Source organism: Corvus cornix, chromosome 8 (genome assembly GCF_000738735.6).
Source record: "Corvus cornix cornix isolate S_Up_H32 chromosome 8, ASM73873v5, whole genome shotgun sequence".
NCBI classification, from domain to species: Eukaryota; Metazoa; Chordata; class Aves; order Passeriformes; family Corvidae; genus Corvus; species Corvus cornix.
In genome coordinates this window covers 30,895,392-30,912,995 of record NC_046338.1, presented here as the reverse complement: position 1 = coordinate 30,912,995, position 17,604 = coordinate 30,895,392, and the positions used below count along the sequence as shown (strand labels likewise).

General features: G+C 41.8%; 1 protein-coding gene across 8 annotated transcripts in view; it reads right to left on the bottom strand.

Moving 5' to 3' along the window:
• RALGPS2 (Ral GEF with PH domain and SH3 binding motif 2) overlaps positions 1–17,604 on the bottom strand; it is a 115,568-nt gene that overhangs the window by 22,819 nt on the left and 75,145 nt on the right. For all 8 annotated transcript variants that reach the window (XM_039555712.1, XM_039555711.1, XM_039555713.1 and 5 more), the window contains 5 exons: positions 15,239–15,376; positions 13,386–13,476; positions 10,967–11,034; positions 10,177–10,312; positions 9,205–9,356 (listed from right to left, as the gene is read on the bottom strand). In XM_039555712.1, coding sequence (XP_039411646.1) covers positions 9,205–9,356; positions 10,177–10,312; positions 10,967–11,034; positions 13,386–13,476; positions 15,239–15,376 — 585 coding nt within the window. The remainder of the gene's footprint in view (positions 1–9,204; positions 9,357–10,176; positions 10,313–10,966; positions 11,035–13,385; positions 13,477–15,238; positions 15,377–17,604) is intronic.

Sequence of the window (17,604 nt, the reverse complement as noted above, 5' to 3'; positions counted from 1 at the left end):
CTGCATTTAGAAGAACAGGTCACTTATTTAAATAATTTCTTATCAAGTCATACACAGTCATGACACAAAGGTGAAAATTCATTGCTGAATTTGATTTGGGAAGCCTTAAACAACTTTTTAAAGCTGTCTCCCACTTACTCTATCAGATCACAACAGTATTATTTCCTTCTGTGCTTTGCAGACTAATCCAATGTTACCACAATTGTTTTATTTTAAACACTGAAAATAGAGGAAAATCCCAAAACCCAGATGTCTGATGCATCCACTCATGGCAGTCCCATAAATAAGACAGTAACTTTACAATTCAAGTAAATCCCATCAGTCTGAAAATGAGCATTTAAATACAGATACAAGGTGGGTGTTACCCGTAATGGTAAAAATCAGTAAATAATTATCAGTATAGAGATGCTGTTAACAGAACTCAGTAGCTTCTATACACAATTCCAAGCTGTTGCCTGGCTGCTCCTCACCCTTCAGACCAGCCCAGCTGCCCACATGAGCTATTACCCTTGTTCAACACACTTCAAACTAACATTTTTGGCTCCAGATCATCCCTATGCCTAAATTTCAGTGCAATTCAATGTCACTCAATGCTTGAAGCCACCTTTTGGCACACTAACTTGCCATCTTGTTTGCTCTGCTGCCTGAACACCCATGAAGAATTTATTCAGAATTATTTAGGAACAAACCAGAAAACAACCAACGAATCTGAATCAGTGCTCCTTACTTAAGAGTTCCCTCAGAGAAACAGCAGCTGAAAATGGGAACCAGTTCCCTGTAATTTTACACAGGAAATCAGCAGGGAGAAGTGGTGCCCTGAAAAATAATGTGTACAAAGTAAGTCTGGATATTCACTGAGTAAACATGGAGTAAAGATGGAGGCAATAAAGATTTACACACAGCAGGGGTAACTCCAGCCAAGAGCCATGAAACTCTCAGCATGGGCTGAAGCTCCCTCTGTGCAAAATTGAAGAGAAAATACATGCCTTTATCTGCCAGCCAATTCAGCTGAGATGCCTCTTTTGCAAACATTAGCTCAACATCCACATATTAACATGATCTCTATGGGATACTAGATAATTTGGTCTCAGCTTGTTCTGAATTTTTCCTAAAGGAAAGTCCTAACCTGGTTCACACCAGCACTACAGTAAGAGCCATTTGTACAGTGGAAGGAGCTAAGAGACACACAAGTGATGTTCCAGTGGAGGCATGAAGGGCTGCAAGCAGGGAGGTAAAATATTCAACAGGTAACTCGCATTACTTTCTACAAGTGCCCTAAAGTTTTTAGTACTTCCATTTGCAGATCACTGACCCTTCAGCATCCAGCTGCTGGAAGGGGTACAGCAGCAGGTAGCTCTGTCCACAGAGGAGTAGTCCAGCTACTCCTTCTCCTAGGACTCACACTTCCTCTGTGGCTGGGAGGGCAAGTGACCAAAGAGACCCAGCTACTACCTCAAGTTGCTCGCATCTCAAGTGACTCTCAGACTCTATCAGCAAACATCCAGGTGCCACAGGGCAGGTGAGCAAAGAAGTGACTATAAAAATAACCTGGAGTTCTGCTCAGCACAGAGAATATGTGGATTGAAGTCCACATTATTCCAGGCAATTCCATACAGAAAGACTACCAGATAAATCATGAATTACTCCAGGAAAAAAAGGAGCGACCAGCTGGAGTAACCTATCCAGGTAGAGCCTGCTCATCATTTCCTGGAAGAAACAACTGTCACTCAGTACTTTCAGGAAATTCCACAATCCACATCACAGTGAAAAGCTCAGTGCTTTATTTCATCCTAACGAAAGCACAGCTGCATTCTCTGTAAGGCAATACATGAAGCTTCTTCAAATAAATAAGTAACACGGTTTGGGGATGAGGAGACAGAATCAGATGTAACAATTCAGAGAGAACTTTAAGCAGGCACTTTGGGTAAGACCTCCCAGCTGACTGTCTTTGAAGAAGGCTCTTTGTGGTAGAATCTCTTACAGCAAGTAAGACCTTAAGGTGCTGAAATCCCTTTAGCAGGTGGAATGACAATAGGGATGGTAGGTTTCAACCCCAACCCGAAAGAAGTTTTCCTGGCATGTAATTGAAGCTTTCCTTCTGGCTACTTGGGGGAATCTGTCCTGCAAAATAGTGCAGCAATTCCTGTCAAGTCATTCAGCCAGCACTGAAAGCATTAGGGACATGTAGAACCTTATTTATTTTCTTACTGCTGCTTAGATTTAGCTTTGTATTAACAAGAAGTGCAGATCTCATATGACTAGAGCTCTGCTTAACTGAGACCTGTGTGATAAATCCACGCAAGTAAAACCCCCTAATAAGACAGCATCATGAAGTAATTCTTTATATTTAAAGCAGGCTGACACATTAAAATTCTACCCGAAATGACATTTTGATGGCAACTGTAGCAGCTTTGCTAATAAAGTTATAATTCAATTGCTGTAGTAAGTACCCTACAGATTTAAAAGCTAGTGTTGCTTTGTAAAAATGCAAAACAAACTAGAGCAAGAGCTGAAATGTCACCTGTCACGAAGAGACAATCCTTGGTACAGTACCAGTACAGTGAGAAAACCTACAGGAATTTGGGGGGCTTTGTAAACAAAAAGTTCCACTTAAAAAGTTAAATCTATACAGAAACTGCCAATCACACTTAAAAGGAACATCAATTTGTAAAAGAATTGGGCAAAACATCACAGCTGTTGATTTAACAATTACATTGATGCCTATAGGAGTTGTAAAAATTGTAACAAGAACCTGGAGAAGGTTGAATTTTAGCATTTGACCATTCCTCTAACATCCATATAAAAAACATCTTCAACAGGATTTTTTAGATTCTAAAAACCTCTAGGAGATATTCTGCATGACACAGGTTCTGATACTAAAAACACCCCTTTCCTGAAAAGCAAAAGAAAATACCTTACATCCCTCCTTCCAAAACAAAACAGAGGTAAAAGGGACTGTTTTTAACTTAATAAAAGTTAGATGTCTAGCCAAGTTCTGTTTAAACATTAAGTGCACTATTTGAGTGTCACCTCAACTGGAAATATTTCATTCATTCAGTACTCTGAAAATATATCACCTTCTTAAATTCTTCTCAAGTATGTACTCAGTATTTGAGTTTTTCCAACAACCTCCAGCAAGTCTTCAGGTTAAACTTAATAACAAATCCTAGGCAGTATAAGCCCTTTCTGTTAGTTAATGCTCTAAACAAATTTTGGCTTTATGTAAGAAGCCACCGAACACAAGACACTATCTTCCTACTTTTCTTCATTGCTAATAAATTTCTTGTGCAGGACTGAAAAAAAATAAAATCTTTATGAAGGTTGTTTCCTATCTTAGGAATAGCAGCCCTTGGCAAGATGGCTTTTCTGCTAACTGTGCCGGGGATTATCTGAGAAGGCTCAGGATTGCCTCCACTGCCCCAGCACCGCAGCTCCATTCAGATGTGAACTTTCTGCTCCCATCTGCAGATGTGCACACACAGATGTCTGTGAGATGTCTGTGCTCCAGCCACACAAACAGCGTGGGGTTCCCAGTTCTGGGATGGCGAATGCCTGCGCTACCCCCTACCCATTCCCCGGGTCACGGCACCCACTCACTGCCCCGGCTCTGGGGATACTGAACACTTAACACAGACTTCCTTTATCCAGAAGTTAGTCCCCAAAGTTAAACAGGTGTTAATATAAACAAACCAACCCCAAAGAGTTTAAAAAGTCTTCAGACTAAAAATTCTTTCCCCTTCCCAAATCTGTCATCGACACTCTCTTGGCTCCGGTTACACCGTGTTTCCAGAGCTGGTGATGGACCTGACAGAGCTGGAAATTCTACTGTGGAAACACACAAAACTGCTCAAGAGGCCTGAACATCACTGGCTGCAGCACAGCACAGCCCAGATAACACCACGGAGATGGGCTCCCTGCCCTGAAAGCTCTGTTCTGCTTTGGTGAGTCCACAGATGGACTGAAAATCCTCAGATATAGTTCATGACCATTTAACTATTGTAAAGCTTAAGCAGCTCAACTCTGGCTCCCCAGTTAACCAAATACAGATGGCAGGAACTCTGACAGAGGACTCCAGCAATATCATGCCAGAGAATTGATACAAACTTTTAATACCATCACTGAGTTTCATCGTGAAAAATCAGCAAAAGCAAATAACCAAATGGATAAAGATGGGGCAGAAACAGGGGGTCTGTACAACTACACTGATTGCAACACACCCAGAGCATGAGCCTTGGACCAAACGGTACCAGGAAGGACTGGGGAAGAACTGGGGTGCTAGAATAGATCTTCTCCTCTCAAATCCAGGCACCTACATGTGCATTTGTAACCTCTACTGTTATACAGATTTTTTATTTATCCTATCACTAAAGGAAGAGTAGTTCACAATAGCAAAGCAGGGTATCCACATTTAGGGCAAGGGACAGGCATCTAGAAACTGATATGAAGGAAATAGATAAATAAACCCGACATATTTCTCCTGCCCGAAACCCTACCTGAAATCTGATCTGATGACTCAGAGTCCTGCACACCTGAACAGCACAGTACAGGCTAAAGAATCAAACAAACACTGGCTGTGTAAAGGTCTTCCCTACAGTACAGGCTGCCAAGACCCCTGAAAGTAAACGCATACACTGTATACCTACACCTATACTTCATTTATTTAAAGAGAAATATAATCCCTTGTAGAATTCAATAACTTCGAGGTGGTGACTTAATAGAGGAATTCATTAAAATGCTGATATTCTCATATGCATTTCATGCCAGTTTAGGTTTGGAAATGTACTGCTCTTACAGAGGCACTTTCTTACATCAATTCACACCAATTTAAAATACCTTTCTTTGACTCTGCAGCATTAGTTCCTCCAATTGCATTAGAACAAAGGCTAAAGTTATTCCCCATTGATTGCAACACACAAACAAAGGCAAATGTTCAAGAGTTCTAGTTTTTCCAGAGCTTTCATCCATATCATTGTAGATTAGGAAAAATAAGGGGAAAAAAAATAGCTTGAGAAAGGACTTGCAGCCAACACTGCTACAAGCACAATCCATAACTGTTTCCTTTGAATTTTTAAACAGCTCAAGTTACAATCTCAATTTCAGCAGTGCTTCTGTGTTCATACCTTGACATCTGTTTTTAAGTGGTATACCTGAGACAGCACTCTCAAAGCATAACTTCCTTAGCAAAATGACTTTGCATCCTGTAGGTTAGGTGCTCTAAGAGGAGAAAAGCCACACAGAATCAATATATGAAAAGAGGCCTATTTTGCACTGTCCCTTTACTTCTTAAGAATTATCTGAACATTTTGCATTGTAAACAAACTCAGCTTAAGAAATTCAGTAATGTAGCAGAGCCAAATTGTAAGAAATGGTGGAAATCCAAAGCTTCTGAGAACATTAATGAAACAAGCTGAACATTGCTGCAAAGATACTTAAGCGCACACTTAAGCAATAAATATTTTAAAAGTGTAAGAAAGCTGGGAATTAATAGAGAACCACGTATTCTTTAAAAAAATACCTTATGAATTAAAGGAAGTCTCATGCTATTTCTGAGTGGAACCAGGACCTAGTAAAATCATCTTAATTTATCCTACTTTTAGGTGTGGAGGTGACAGGAGGCAAATACAGGCAAGAGAACAGGTGGTACGAGTGTGCAGGTGGTTCCTCGAACCCAGCCAAGAGCAATGCTCACACCTCAGGAGGGCAGAGTGTACACACTGACCTCACCAAAACAGTGACCTCATCCAAACGCAGCCCTGGAGAACAAAACCACCTTGTAGCTTTAGGCCTGGCTGATAGCAGTGAGTGGGGGTTCTCAGTGAACTTCCACCGCAAGGTAAAAGCATCTGTCCCCATTTACTGAAAGCAGATATCTGGATTGTCTGCACAAAACAGACATTTTCAGCACTACTCATCTGTCTGTATTTTCAGGTGTTGTCTCTCAAAAGTCTCTGCAACCAACAGAAATACAGTGGGGTTTTAAGGACTCGAGTCACATAACCTCTTTTTAGCCACCCACCTAAGAATGAGGCGAATCATATCCTTGAGGATTTTAATTCTCTGTGTGATTATAAAGAGCTCCAATTGCAACCATCTACATTATGAATGCCTAAAACTTACAAGAGACTATTTCCTCTTGTTATTACATTCCTGAATTCAAGAGAAGATTTCCCATCTGACACTGTATATGGGACTGGACAAATGTTTCTTCCTTCTTATTAGGATAGCCCTGGCACTGCTGGAAAGAGATTTCTCACTTTTTAAGATCTCCTGTCCCGATAACAAGCACCTGTTTGTAATAAGGAGGATGGCAACAGAACCAGATGTACAGCTCCCAGATGCCAGCACAGCACACGACCATCAGCTATGGAACACCGTCCCACAGTGCTAGGAGCAAGAACTGCTTTGACACAAGCGCAAGAAATTAATACAAAAGGGTATCTTCAACATTCTTGAGGTTTTTTGTTTTCAGAATGAGCTGAATGTACACAGCCTCCAATCCCTGAACTTAAGGTTTAAGTCTCTGACCATGGCTGCACATCACAGATCGGCCTGTTCTGAGCAAACCCCATACTTGTCTCACCTTCTGCTTTGCTGCTGCTTTAGGAATCATTCATTGCCATGACAGACGCCCAGTTAGTATATTCTTCATATGGGAAAGGTTAATTACATTGATGTAGAAATTGTGGCATGCTCTGCACCATTCCCAGAAGGGACTGTCAGCCTCTCCCAGCACGGAATAACCAAAATGTCCATCATCACTTCAATGTGTGGTTTAGGCTAGAGACTGGCTGATGGATTCCTATGGACAGTCTTGTTCCATTGGCGGGGTTTTGATATTTAACAGAGGCAGATCCTACCAGATCCTCCAATATGAAAGGCCTGGAAAGGTCTCAACACCTCTGAGCCCTCAAAACACAGGAGTGATTTAAAGCAGCATTACAGTTGTCTTTAAAGGCCCATTCAAGGTGCTGACATAGCAGAACTCTGTCCATGTTTTGAAGAAGGATCATTTACCCAAAAAGTTAAGTCCTATATAGGTTTATATGTAAAAAAGGTAGTCCTGTTTCTAGAGCAACAGGTTTAAATCCACGTTTATGGGCAAGGTGAGGAATAACACTCCTTTCAGTACACACATTCAGGAGACATTTTCCTGACCATCTTTTGAAGCTGTGTTGTAGAATACCATAAACCTCCTCTCTGCTGCAGTGACTGTACTAATTCCAAGTCCTGAGTAAACAGACTACTTCAAACATGATGGAGGAACTCAGCAGCTTCAATCAACTTCCTTAAATCCTGCTGAGGCAGCAGCACAGAATGCCAGACAACTTACATTTCCAAGCATTCTGCAGTAATAGATACTGCAAACCTCCAGAACTTACCCTCTTCCTCCATACGTGTTTCTAGCACCTCTATCAACCTTTTGTGTCATTGAAATTTTCACCATCAAGAAGCAGCAAAAATAACAACACTGTTGGACTGTCAAAACAGTGATAAAACTGATTCATCTGAGTATGGGGAGGCTGGAGGTGAAAGAGTGGGAGAGGGGAATTTCTAAACACAAACGCTGATCTTGCACAAAATGCCTAAGGTTCCTGTTTTGCAAGTCATTTATACAAGTCTTCTAAAGGGGCAATTTTGTTCCAGCTTGTCAGGTCATGCTTGAGCTACAGAACAGAACTGAAAAATTCAGAGAGGAGACAAAGCAGGACGATCCTATATTCTCCAAAATATCTAAATGGTGACTGGTTCTCAACTGTACCTCATGAAAAACCACCTGTCAGCACTGGCAAACCTTCCCTGCTAGGCTCTAATGGAGGTACAGGAATAATTTACCCTGGAACAAAAGGATTGACTGCAGAGAATTTCTTAGGTATTTCGATAGAAAACATCTGTAAAACACTGCCCTGAGAAAAGGACAATGCTACATCTCAGCTTTGGTGACACAAACTTGGTTTCCCTGCACCGTGCAAGCCCTGGGAGTGGGAGCTGCCTGGATGCTGAGGAGAAGCACCATTCCCAATGGATGACTTTGAAATGGCAAACTTTGCCACAGCAGAGAACCTGCAGGGAACAGCGGCAATGCACATTCAAGAGTGGAAGCTGCCTGATATGGACAGGTTCACTTAGACCAACTGCTTTGGTCTCATTCCATACGCCTTCTCCTCAAGAAAATATACGTACAGCTCCCGAACGCAGCGCAGTCTGACAATCTGCGACCTTGTTTCTCTCCACAAAGGCTAAAAAGCAAAACAGCTGCTTTTAAAATTCAGTTATCCAAAGAAATGTGAAGCACTACAAGGCTCTTTCATTACTATCAATGTATAAAAATTGAACACCATTGAACTCTATCAAACAAATAATTCTGAGAAAAAGGACTGCAGTGAGAGGTTCCATTGTCAGCCCTGGCTGCAAACAGGTGGATTTGAGAGGCACTTGTGTCCTGTCCTCCCTTCACTTAAAGGAGCTGTGTGTAACAGGAAAAAAGAGCAACTCTTGTCACAGAAGAGACTCAGGAAGCGGAAGTTCTCGAAAAAAAAGAGTTATCACCCCAAATATACAAAGATAAATAATTTATCAAAATTAAGTAGATTCTGACATTTTGAGATATCTGAAAGTTAGATTTCCATCTTCTGTCAAAGTCAGAAGTATTTAGAAATTATGCTCTTAAAACTGTCAGCAATTTACACTGTCAAGTTGTCATAGGTTAGCAAGCATAGTCTCGGAAGGGATGTCCTTGCTAAGGGGTGCTGACAGTTTCCTGTAAGTTGGTGCCTGCTTTGCGTTTCTCCTAATTCTTATCTCACAGAAGATAAACAGTAATGAGTATTTTGGACCAAACCACTATACAAGTCAATATGGCATTTTAAATAGAAATCCCACTATAAAACTTTTCAAACTTGAATTGATTTAGGGGGGAAAAAAAGATAATAGAAAACCATGCCCTGCACTTCCTTCCACTTCCATCAAGGAATAGGAGTATCAGAAGCTGTACCACTAACAGGGATAGAAAAAGAAATAACCTTTTCCATCACTTCTCAGTTCACGCTGTAGAAATGACATCACCCTCCTTCCCCCACCCTTCTGAGATTTGTTCTGAACAAAGCAGCATTTCAGAGCGGTGCTGCTGCAGGCACAGTCAGCACCCACCGGAGCTGAAATCCCATGAAAAGCCCCGGCAGCCACGGGCGCGGCCGCAGCCGGTACCTATGGAAATGCCGCTGGAAAGGGTGGAGCTCTCGGCCTGCCCTCGGGACGGCACGTGGGGCTCCATGACGCTGTCATCCAGCAGGTGCCGGGGTCCTGCGTTCGGGAATGTCGCGCTTTTGAATTCAGCCGTGTTCATCTTGTGTATGAAACTGGAAACGAACAGACACAACTGTTACAGCCTTGCCTTGATACGTCTCAGCAGCTGCTTTAACATCCTGAAGGATTGCATGCACCGTGCTCCTAAAGCCAAACTAACTCATGGCCAAGCCGTAAGCAACTGTGCACAAATAAATTACCTGCAGGAAGTGCCAGCTTTAGAACTGCACAGAACTCGTGTAACAAACAGGAAGTCAGGAGTACATTAATAATTACTTTCAATATCTTATGCTACTTTTGTCTGCTGTAACACATAACTGAACTGTAGAACTGCATTCTAGCTCATTAAAGGTGAACTTACACAATAGAAGTTATTAATTACTGGGGAGCTACAATCTTGCATTTTGAAGAGATGACAAGGGAAATGATCAGATAATGATCAAGATATTATTAGAAGTACAATTCTATGGAAAAAGCCTGAAGCCATTACTAAACAGAGTTACACGAAAGTCTACAGAGGAGGTCTCTCTGTAAAAATGCCAATAAAGCAGTTATATAATTTTGAAATTGAAATAATTACACTGGCATTGAGTTACTAAAAGCGATAGTTTTGTCATTCAGAAAGAGCCATTCTGGTTAACTCAGTGACTAGTCTTATCATCATAATTTCAGCCTTCCTATTTTGATTAATTCTCTTGGGCTGGGATACCACCATTACAGTTCTGAGCTTGCTCCCTGGCCACAAATTGCTCTGTAAGTGAAGTACTGCGTACAAGTCATGCTATTTTTTACAAGCAAAGCTTTTGTATTGAAAGATGATACGTCACTTAAAAAAAAAAAGCTTAGGATTTTTAGGTTAAGCAAAATGCTGACTTGTATCCCAGACTGTGACATTTCCTGTGTCCGTGGGGTATCAGGTTCCGAGGTGAAGGGGGCGTTGGTGGTAGCAAGGCTCCTTCAGCTGCCACATTTTTCCGTCCACTTTGCGGAGATGCTCCGACTTCAGAGCCTGGGAAGAAAAAAGACATTACTGCCAAGTCACTTCAGAATTACTGTCAGGGTCACTTCTTAGAACACCATGGAAAAGTTGCACAAAACTTCCTGAACTCCCTTTGTAAGAGACAGCTGCAATGAAACTCATTGATCTACTGATAATTAAACCCCCTGCACTTCAGGGCTTTTGCACAGGATTAAAACCAAACACAGCTCAAACAGACCATCCAGTGAAAGTATTTTGCAAGCCCTGAAGGTGGCTGCATTCACTACACCAGCACTGGACACATCCCACTGATTCTACATTTTCAAACTCCTGCCTTCAACCACTTTTGGCATTGACCAAGAAGAATCTTCATTTTTGGAAGCATATTATGCCATGAAAAGTTTAGATGAAGGCCCTTCTGTCTAGACATAACAAAGAATGAATATTTAATAGCTCTTCACCCCAAATGACATTAACAACTTAGTGCCACAATACATACCTAAAGAACCTAAAAAAAAGGACTCAATTCCTTCTTTACAGATCACCTTTAGACTTTTTACTACAAACATGCAGTGTTTAAACTTCACACTTCTTTACAGCCTCAGGCAAATATTTTCCACGTTTGCAATTCTAAAATAATGCACATGACAACCTCAAGTCTTCTCACATTTATTAAGCATTTACCTACTAAATCTTCTCTGGAAGCAGCAGAGTGGGGGGTGCTGGTCCCTGGTTCTATCTTTAATGAAAGTCTGCATTAAAGAAACATTAAAAATTACTTTATCAGGAAATAAAAGTATAAGTTTGTGAAGAAGCATTTTTTAAATTTATGATGGCAAGCTGATTCTACGATTGCAAGAAATACTATGAAGGTAATACAAACAGTGCAGAGTTATCTTTAGCACAGGCTATTTCCAAACTTGATTTTTCCTGCCTAGAGCTTTGGTTCATACAGACCACCAAGACCTCCAGTGCCCTGGGATGGCTGACACCCACATGAAACTGCTACTCCAGCTAAAACCTGGGAAAAATAAAAATAATATACAACTTCTCCCCCCACCTTGGCTAAAATATTTATTCGTGGAACACTTCATATTTTAAGTTTTTATATAAAGTGCACTAGTGTGCCAAGTGCCAAGGCTTTAGTCTTTACTGGTTCAAAAGCCAAAATCATCTTCTGTGTTTTGGAAAATACATGATCAACTTGATTTCAGCCATAATTCAAGCTTTTTCTGCAGCTTTTTAATGCCATTTCCAGCAGTCCCACACAGAAGGCAGACTACAGGAGCAGGTAACTCCAGGAAAATAAAGTGTATCTTGTCCACACGGTTTGAAGGACTAAAATCTTTGAAACTACTAACACTGAAAAAGCATCTCTTTAACTCTGGGGAGAAGAAGTTTAAAGTTTGACAGCTCTCCTCCCTTCCATTCCCAGACAGTTTAGCAATGATTCATTATGATTTTATAATTTAATCTTTTCAAATAAAATCTTTTAGGAAAAAACCCCACGCATTCAAGTCACAGTCACTGTTCTCTCAACCTTTTTGCTGACGGACACCTTAGTAAGGGGATGAAAAGTAGAAGAGCCACTTTAAGTAAGAACAACTCTTCAAATGCACTCCTCAGCCCTAAAAGCATTCAGTTTGGAGATGTACAAAACCCATCAGTGCAAAACCAGACGTTGTGAACAGCAGCCATGCTTCTGATTTATGTGCCACTGTCTCCAGTCACTGCCCTGCTATCAAAACATGGATGGCACTGGATGCAGAGACTGCAGCTCCTTCAGCAATAAAATTCCCACAGGTAGTGAGTCCTACCCAGGGAAGGTGGAGGAGGCTGGAGTGTGGGATTCATGAATACAATGCTACTGAGGAGACACTGCAGGTAAGAAACTTGGGTTTGGGTTGGCTTTTTTTTTTTTCCTTCCTTCAAATGTTTGACCACAGAGCTTTACTCTCAGTGATAGACAAGTGACACTTCCCAAATGAGGCTGCAGAACATCCCAGGAAAAGGGTAAAGCTGGATGCTTCCACATGGACTGCAGAGAACAACTTAACAGGCCTCAGAAGAGAAGCCAAGGGTCTGCGTCCTCGTTATCTGTGCTCTGACATAAACCGAAGGGTCCCCATTTGCTGCCTTTCACTAAATCCAAGTTAGGGCTGTTAAATGGCAAAGCACAGCTGTTCCTACAGTATGCATCCCCCTCCTGCCATTCCAAGGGAGCTGCACAAGCAACCAATTCAACCCCTCTGAGGTGACAAACTTCCCAGGCGGGCAGGATGGGAATGGGTGGGGAACCTCCTTGAGCACATCAGCCAATGAACAAAAACTTCCTTCATAGGCAACAGATTTGCCTTAGGGTGTTTCCTATCCTCAGTTCCTGTCTCTTGCCAGAGATTTCACTCCCCCAGTTTTGCTGGATGTCAAATCACCTAATACAGTAATAATCTTTTAATTAAGGATGTAGAAACCTTGGATGGGAGGCTGGGAGGAAGAGGCAGAGAGGAACAGGAACTTGCCTCTCAAAAATCAAGTGCTTACATTTTACTCACACTTTATAACCTAACCAAAGGAAAAAGTATAAAATGAAGTATATCTGAAAGTGAAAGCTTTAAGTCACCCTCAGTAAGAACTTGGGACTGGATGCACAGACGGTTTTTTTTCTGATGAAGAATGACTTAAGCCATCTCCAACCACAGGATTCCTCTTGCTGACTGAACAGTGTTACAGGTGAGCCACGTGTACAAAGTCTTTCTCAGCAGAACAAACCAACCTGAAGCAAGGGCTTGGTGCAGTCTGGCACAGAAAAGGGAGCAGATATGCCATCCAGCATGTGGGAAAGTGCCTTGGGCACGGGATCCTGCTGGAACCACAGCTGCTTGCAACTGGTGTGTCTGAGGTGCATAATCACAGAACCACAGAACCGTGTGGCTCAGAAGGGACCCTAAATCTCATCTAGTTCCAAGCCCCTGCCATGGGCAGGGACACCCACATAATATAATACAATTCCCCACCCCAAGTGCAGTCTCACAAGTGACAGGCTTCGTGTTCTAGAAGCTGTTTTGCAATAAGTTATGGTCAGTTTGTAGCATTTTGTACTTACTTGTAATTGTCATCTTCTACAAACTTTTGTAGCTCTTCTATGTACTGAACTGAATTTAGGTATTTTTGGACATGAGGCAACATAGGAATATCTGGAAAACAGACAGCATTCATTAACACTGTGCCACTCATTGGTAAGCCAAGTATTTTCCAGAAGCTATTTGAACAGATTCAGGTCTCTTGCCTTTTTATGTGAGATGGAGCACAAACTACAGGCCCTAAGGACACTGAAATTTTAGAACTTCACAGCAATTCTCATGCACTGACCTGACACCCCCCACACACAAACCGTAGAGGTGCTCATCAGAGCACATGTAAGGGAGAAGTAAGACAACATCCTTGGCCAAACTGAAGGCCCAGAACTGGAACATGGAGGGCTGCCTGAGGACTCCTTTACAGCCCACATTCTCTTCATACTGAGCTCTCACGGAAGCCACGATCCTGTGCTGATTCACAGTCCAGCACCACAAACACAGCCTTATGACTTTTCTAGAATGGGAAGACGACTGTGAGGGAAACCATCTTTGAAGAAAACACATTATCTGATCTGTGCACAGAACTACAAATGTCCGAAAGACAAGCTGAATGTATTTTATTATCTCTTGTTGGGATTTTAAGAGGTCTAGTTTTTTTCCTGTTAAAGGAATTTTCCCCCATTCTCTTACTAAGACAATAAATCGCTGGGTGCTTGAGAGCAAACAAAAGACCTGGCTACCCTTTTGTTTCACCTGGGTGTGGGGTCAGTTTGCTCTCAGCGTCCAGAGAGAGAAGCTGCAAAGAAAGGAGCTGCTGGTTCCTTTTTCCGGCCGTTTTTCTTTCTGCTGGAAACAACGCTGGGATCCCAAAAGCCACTTTCCCTGCCCTGCTGGAGACCGGGCTGTGGCCGCCCTGCCCCGCTGCTGCTTCGAGCTTTCGCTGCGTTGTAGCCCTGCTTGCCCTGCCTGCCTGGGCCTCCGTGGGGTTCCCCGTTTGGATACATCTCATCTGCCACCCGGGATTTGTGTTTGTGCCTGCCATTCCAGCCTGCCGTTCCCGAGGGTCCAGCCGGACACCGGGATCAGCTGCCCAGGGGTTTGTGAAGCCTTTGTTCCATCCCTTCCCGGGATCCCAGGGCACCAGAGCCGCGGGTTTCCCGAGCTCGCTCCGGAGCGCCCCCTGCAGCCGCGGGGGAACCATCGCACCTGCCCTGCTCACCGGGAGCCGCCAGCGCCCCTGCCGGCTGCGAGCGGAACTGCACCCGAGGGGAAAGGGCCTGACAGCCGAGAAGGCTGGGACTGGGTTTGTGTTTGCTGTTACTGCCATGGTTATTGCTGTTTGTTTGACTGGTTAGACACATATAGATATTTAATAGTAAAGAACTGTTACTCCTATTTCCCACATCTTTGCCTAAAGGCCCTTGATTTTCAAAATTATAATAACTCGGAGGGAAAGGGGTTACATCTGCCATTTCAAGGGAGGCTTCTGCCTTCCTTAGCAGACACCTGTCTTTCAAAACCAAGACATCTCCAGTAAAAGTACAACTCCAAAAACAATCCTACTTGTAGAATTCAGTCATAAAATTATGAAACACAGGGTACAAGCTTCTAAATACCAGTAAAACTACTATTGAGTATGATGTACTACACATTTATCATCAGAAAATATATCCTGTAGTTTGCTTGATGTAACAGAAAGGCAATTTTATTCTGTCTCCTCACCCTGATGCTCTGTCTTAACCAACAATGCTAGAATAAACCTAGACTTCAGGGCTGAGAGGATGAGGGAGGGTGTTAATGGCATTCACGTGGATCCAGCAGACAAATAAAGCTTTTAAATTCTTCTCTTTAACACTCTGATATTTACACATTAGCTTACCATATTCACACGACTGCTGCAAATCTGAGATAATTCGAAGAATGTTGTTCATTAAATTTGTTCTTTGCTCACTTTCCAGAATGCTTGCTGTTGAGGGGTAGGCAGAGTCAATATATGTCAAGTCTGACAGATAAATACCTGAAATGAGATTAGAATGAAAAGTTTCTTTGTTTAGTGTCTTTGATGTAGCAGGAAAAAAACCCTCACCAAGAACATTGTGAAGAATTTTCGCTTTCACTAACATTAAAGCAGGTTGACAAAAGCATTGTCTCAGAACAGCATTTTGGATTTAAATGTGAAATAACTTTAGAAATCTAAAAGTAATTACAAGGACATGTACAACTACTCATAAACCTCATCCTCTCCACAGCACCAATTTACTACTTCTTTGACAAATCTGAAGCATACTAACTGCATAGTCCTAAAATACACAATCAAAATTAATTGTTTAGCAAGTCTACTACTTCATTCCTCCAATTCAGCAATTAAAAAACAATAGAAAAATAAATCATACCCACAACTCTTCAAGATAAATAAAAACTCAAACTCAACTTGCAGCAACTTGGGAAAGATTAACTAGGGAAAATGGGCACCCAGACTGAAATGAATGAATCCTGCAGTTTGTAATAATCACAGCTCCACAGATCCAGCAGCCTTCCAGGTAAGTCACATCAAATCTCCTACCTCTTCTTCCCCTGCACTGCTTGCAACCTCACTGCTCCTTCAAGCCCCTGATCACGTAGAGAGGAAAATCCTCCTCCTTACACAGTAATGCTGTAGATGAAACGTTTATTTTATTTCTAAACACAACTCCATTTCTTGAACTTCATCCATTTGTCTCAACTAAGAGAAGCATATCCTGACCAACTCTGCTGTTCAAAGGAATTGCTCTGCATCCCTTGCATCTTTCACAGATATCTCAATTAAAACACTACACAAACTTAAATAACATTATTTAAGAAACCTGTTTCAGTAACAAGGAAATTTTAAAATTATATTTTACTTCACCTCTCAGCCTTGTATAACCAAAATCATAACAAGGACTTTGGCTTTACAGGTGGAAGACTATTAATACAACCTCACAAGAACAGCAGTTGTATTTGTACAGCACCTAAGCAGTACAGTCCTCACATGTGAGCTGGGAAACTCTGGGCATCCCTCCAAAACCAACACACACACGCACACGCACACACGTGTGTGCGCACACACAGAAACAAATTAAAATACTTGTGGTTGAAAGGTGACATATAAAAAAGTGAATAAAAAGATATTACACATGACCTGATATACTACTAAATCTCTCAATTTTCTGTTCTGCTAGAAACAATTTGCTAAAAACCAGAAAAGATAATCAGAAACACCAGGTAGTCGCATTTAATTGCCATGCTACCTAGAGTGCATAAGCTGTCCTGAACCTGAATTTACTAACCCATGTCCAAACAAGCCTTAAAAAACCCAAACCTGCTCAGTCTTCCACAGAAGGACGTAAATCATACTTATTAACTGTATTTAAGGAAATTCCCTGTAACAGGCACCTGCACTATTATGCAGGATTTTATAAACCACTGTATTTGTAGAATTACCTCTGAATGACTTGCACTGATCTTTTCTTTTAGCGAAATCAACAAGTCTTCTGTAAAGAGCAGTTCTCCAAACCTACTGGATGCATTTCTGTGAAATCTAAAATAATCTTGAAAGCATACAAGGGCAATTCTCTTTCAAATGTAATGGCACTGCCTTTGTGAAGAAAGCAGAAAGATCAATGGCAATAAAGTGAATGCACTCGAGTGCTGGCTGAGTACAGACAGAACCAAAGCCAGATCCCGTATTTCTTGTAGAGCATAATCTCTGTGGCTTTTGCTACTTCTAACACCAGTCAGATGTTACCAAATATTCTGATACCTACCCAAAACCATCACACACAGAGTTTTAACTTTTTCCACGTGTGTTGGAGAATTCATGCCTTGAACAACTGGAACTGTTTCTTATTAAGTGAACGTCAAGAATTGAATGCGACATTCTGCTGAACATTCTTCTAGACTACAAATGGTTCATTTTTCCTGTTGTATCCAGCCAGGCTGCCCCTTTTATTCCCAGCAACACAAATCGAGTTTTATCAGCCTGAAAGAATCTTTCTTCTCAATGAAGCCCAGTACTGTAATAACTTGAAAGGCATCTTTAGGCAGCGTAGTAAAAATGTTTGATTTGCAATTGCCTGCTGAACTCTTGCACAGTCCGTTGCCATACGGTACCTCCCTTCTACTGGCAAACAATCTTTCCTTGTTCCTAACTTCTCAGCCTCCCTACCCCCTCCCTTTCTGGAGGGTATGGATAGGAAATCCGAAGGAGGAGTTTCTCCTGCTCTC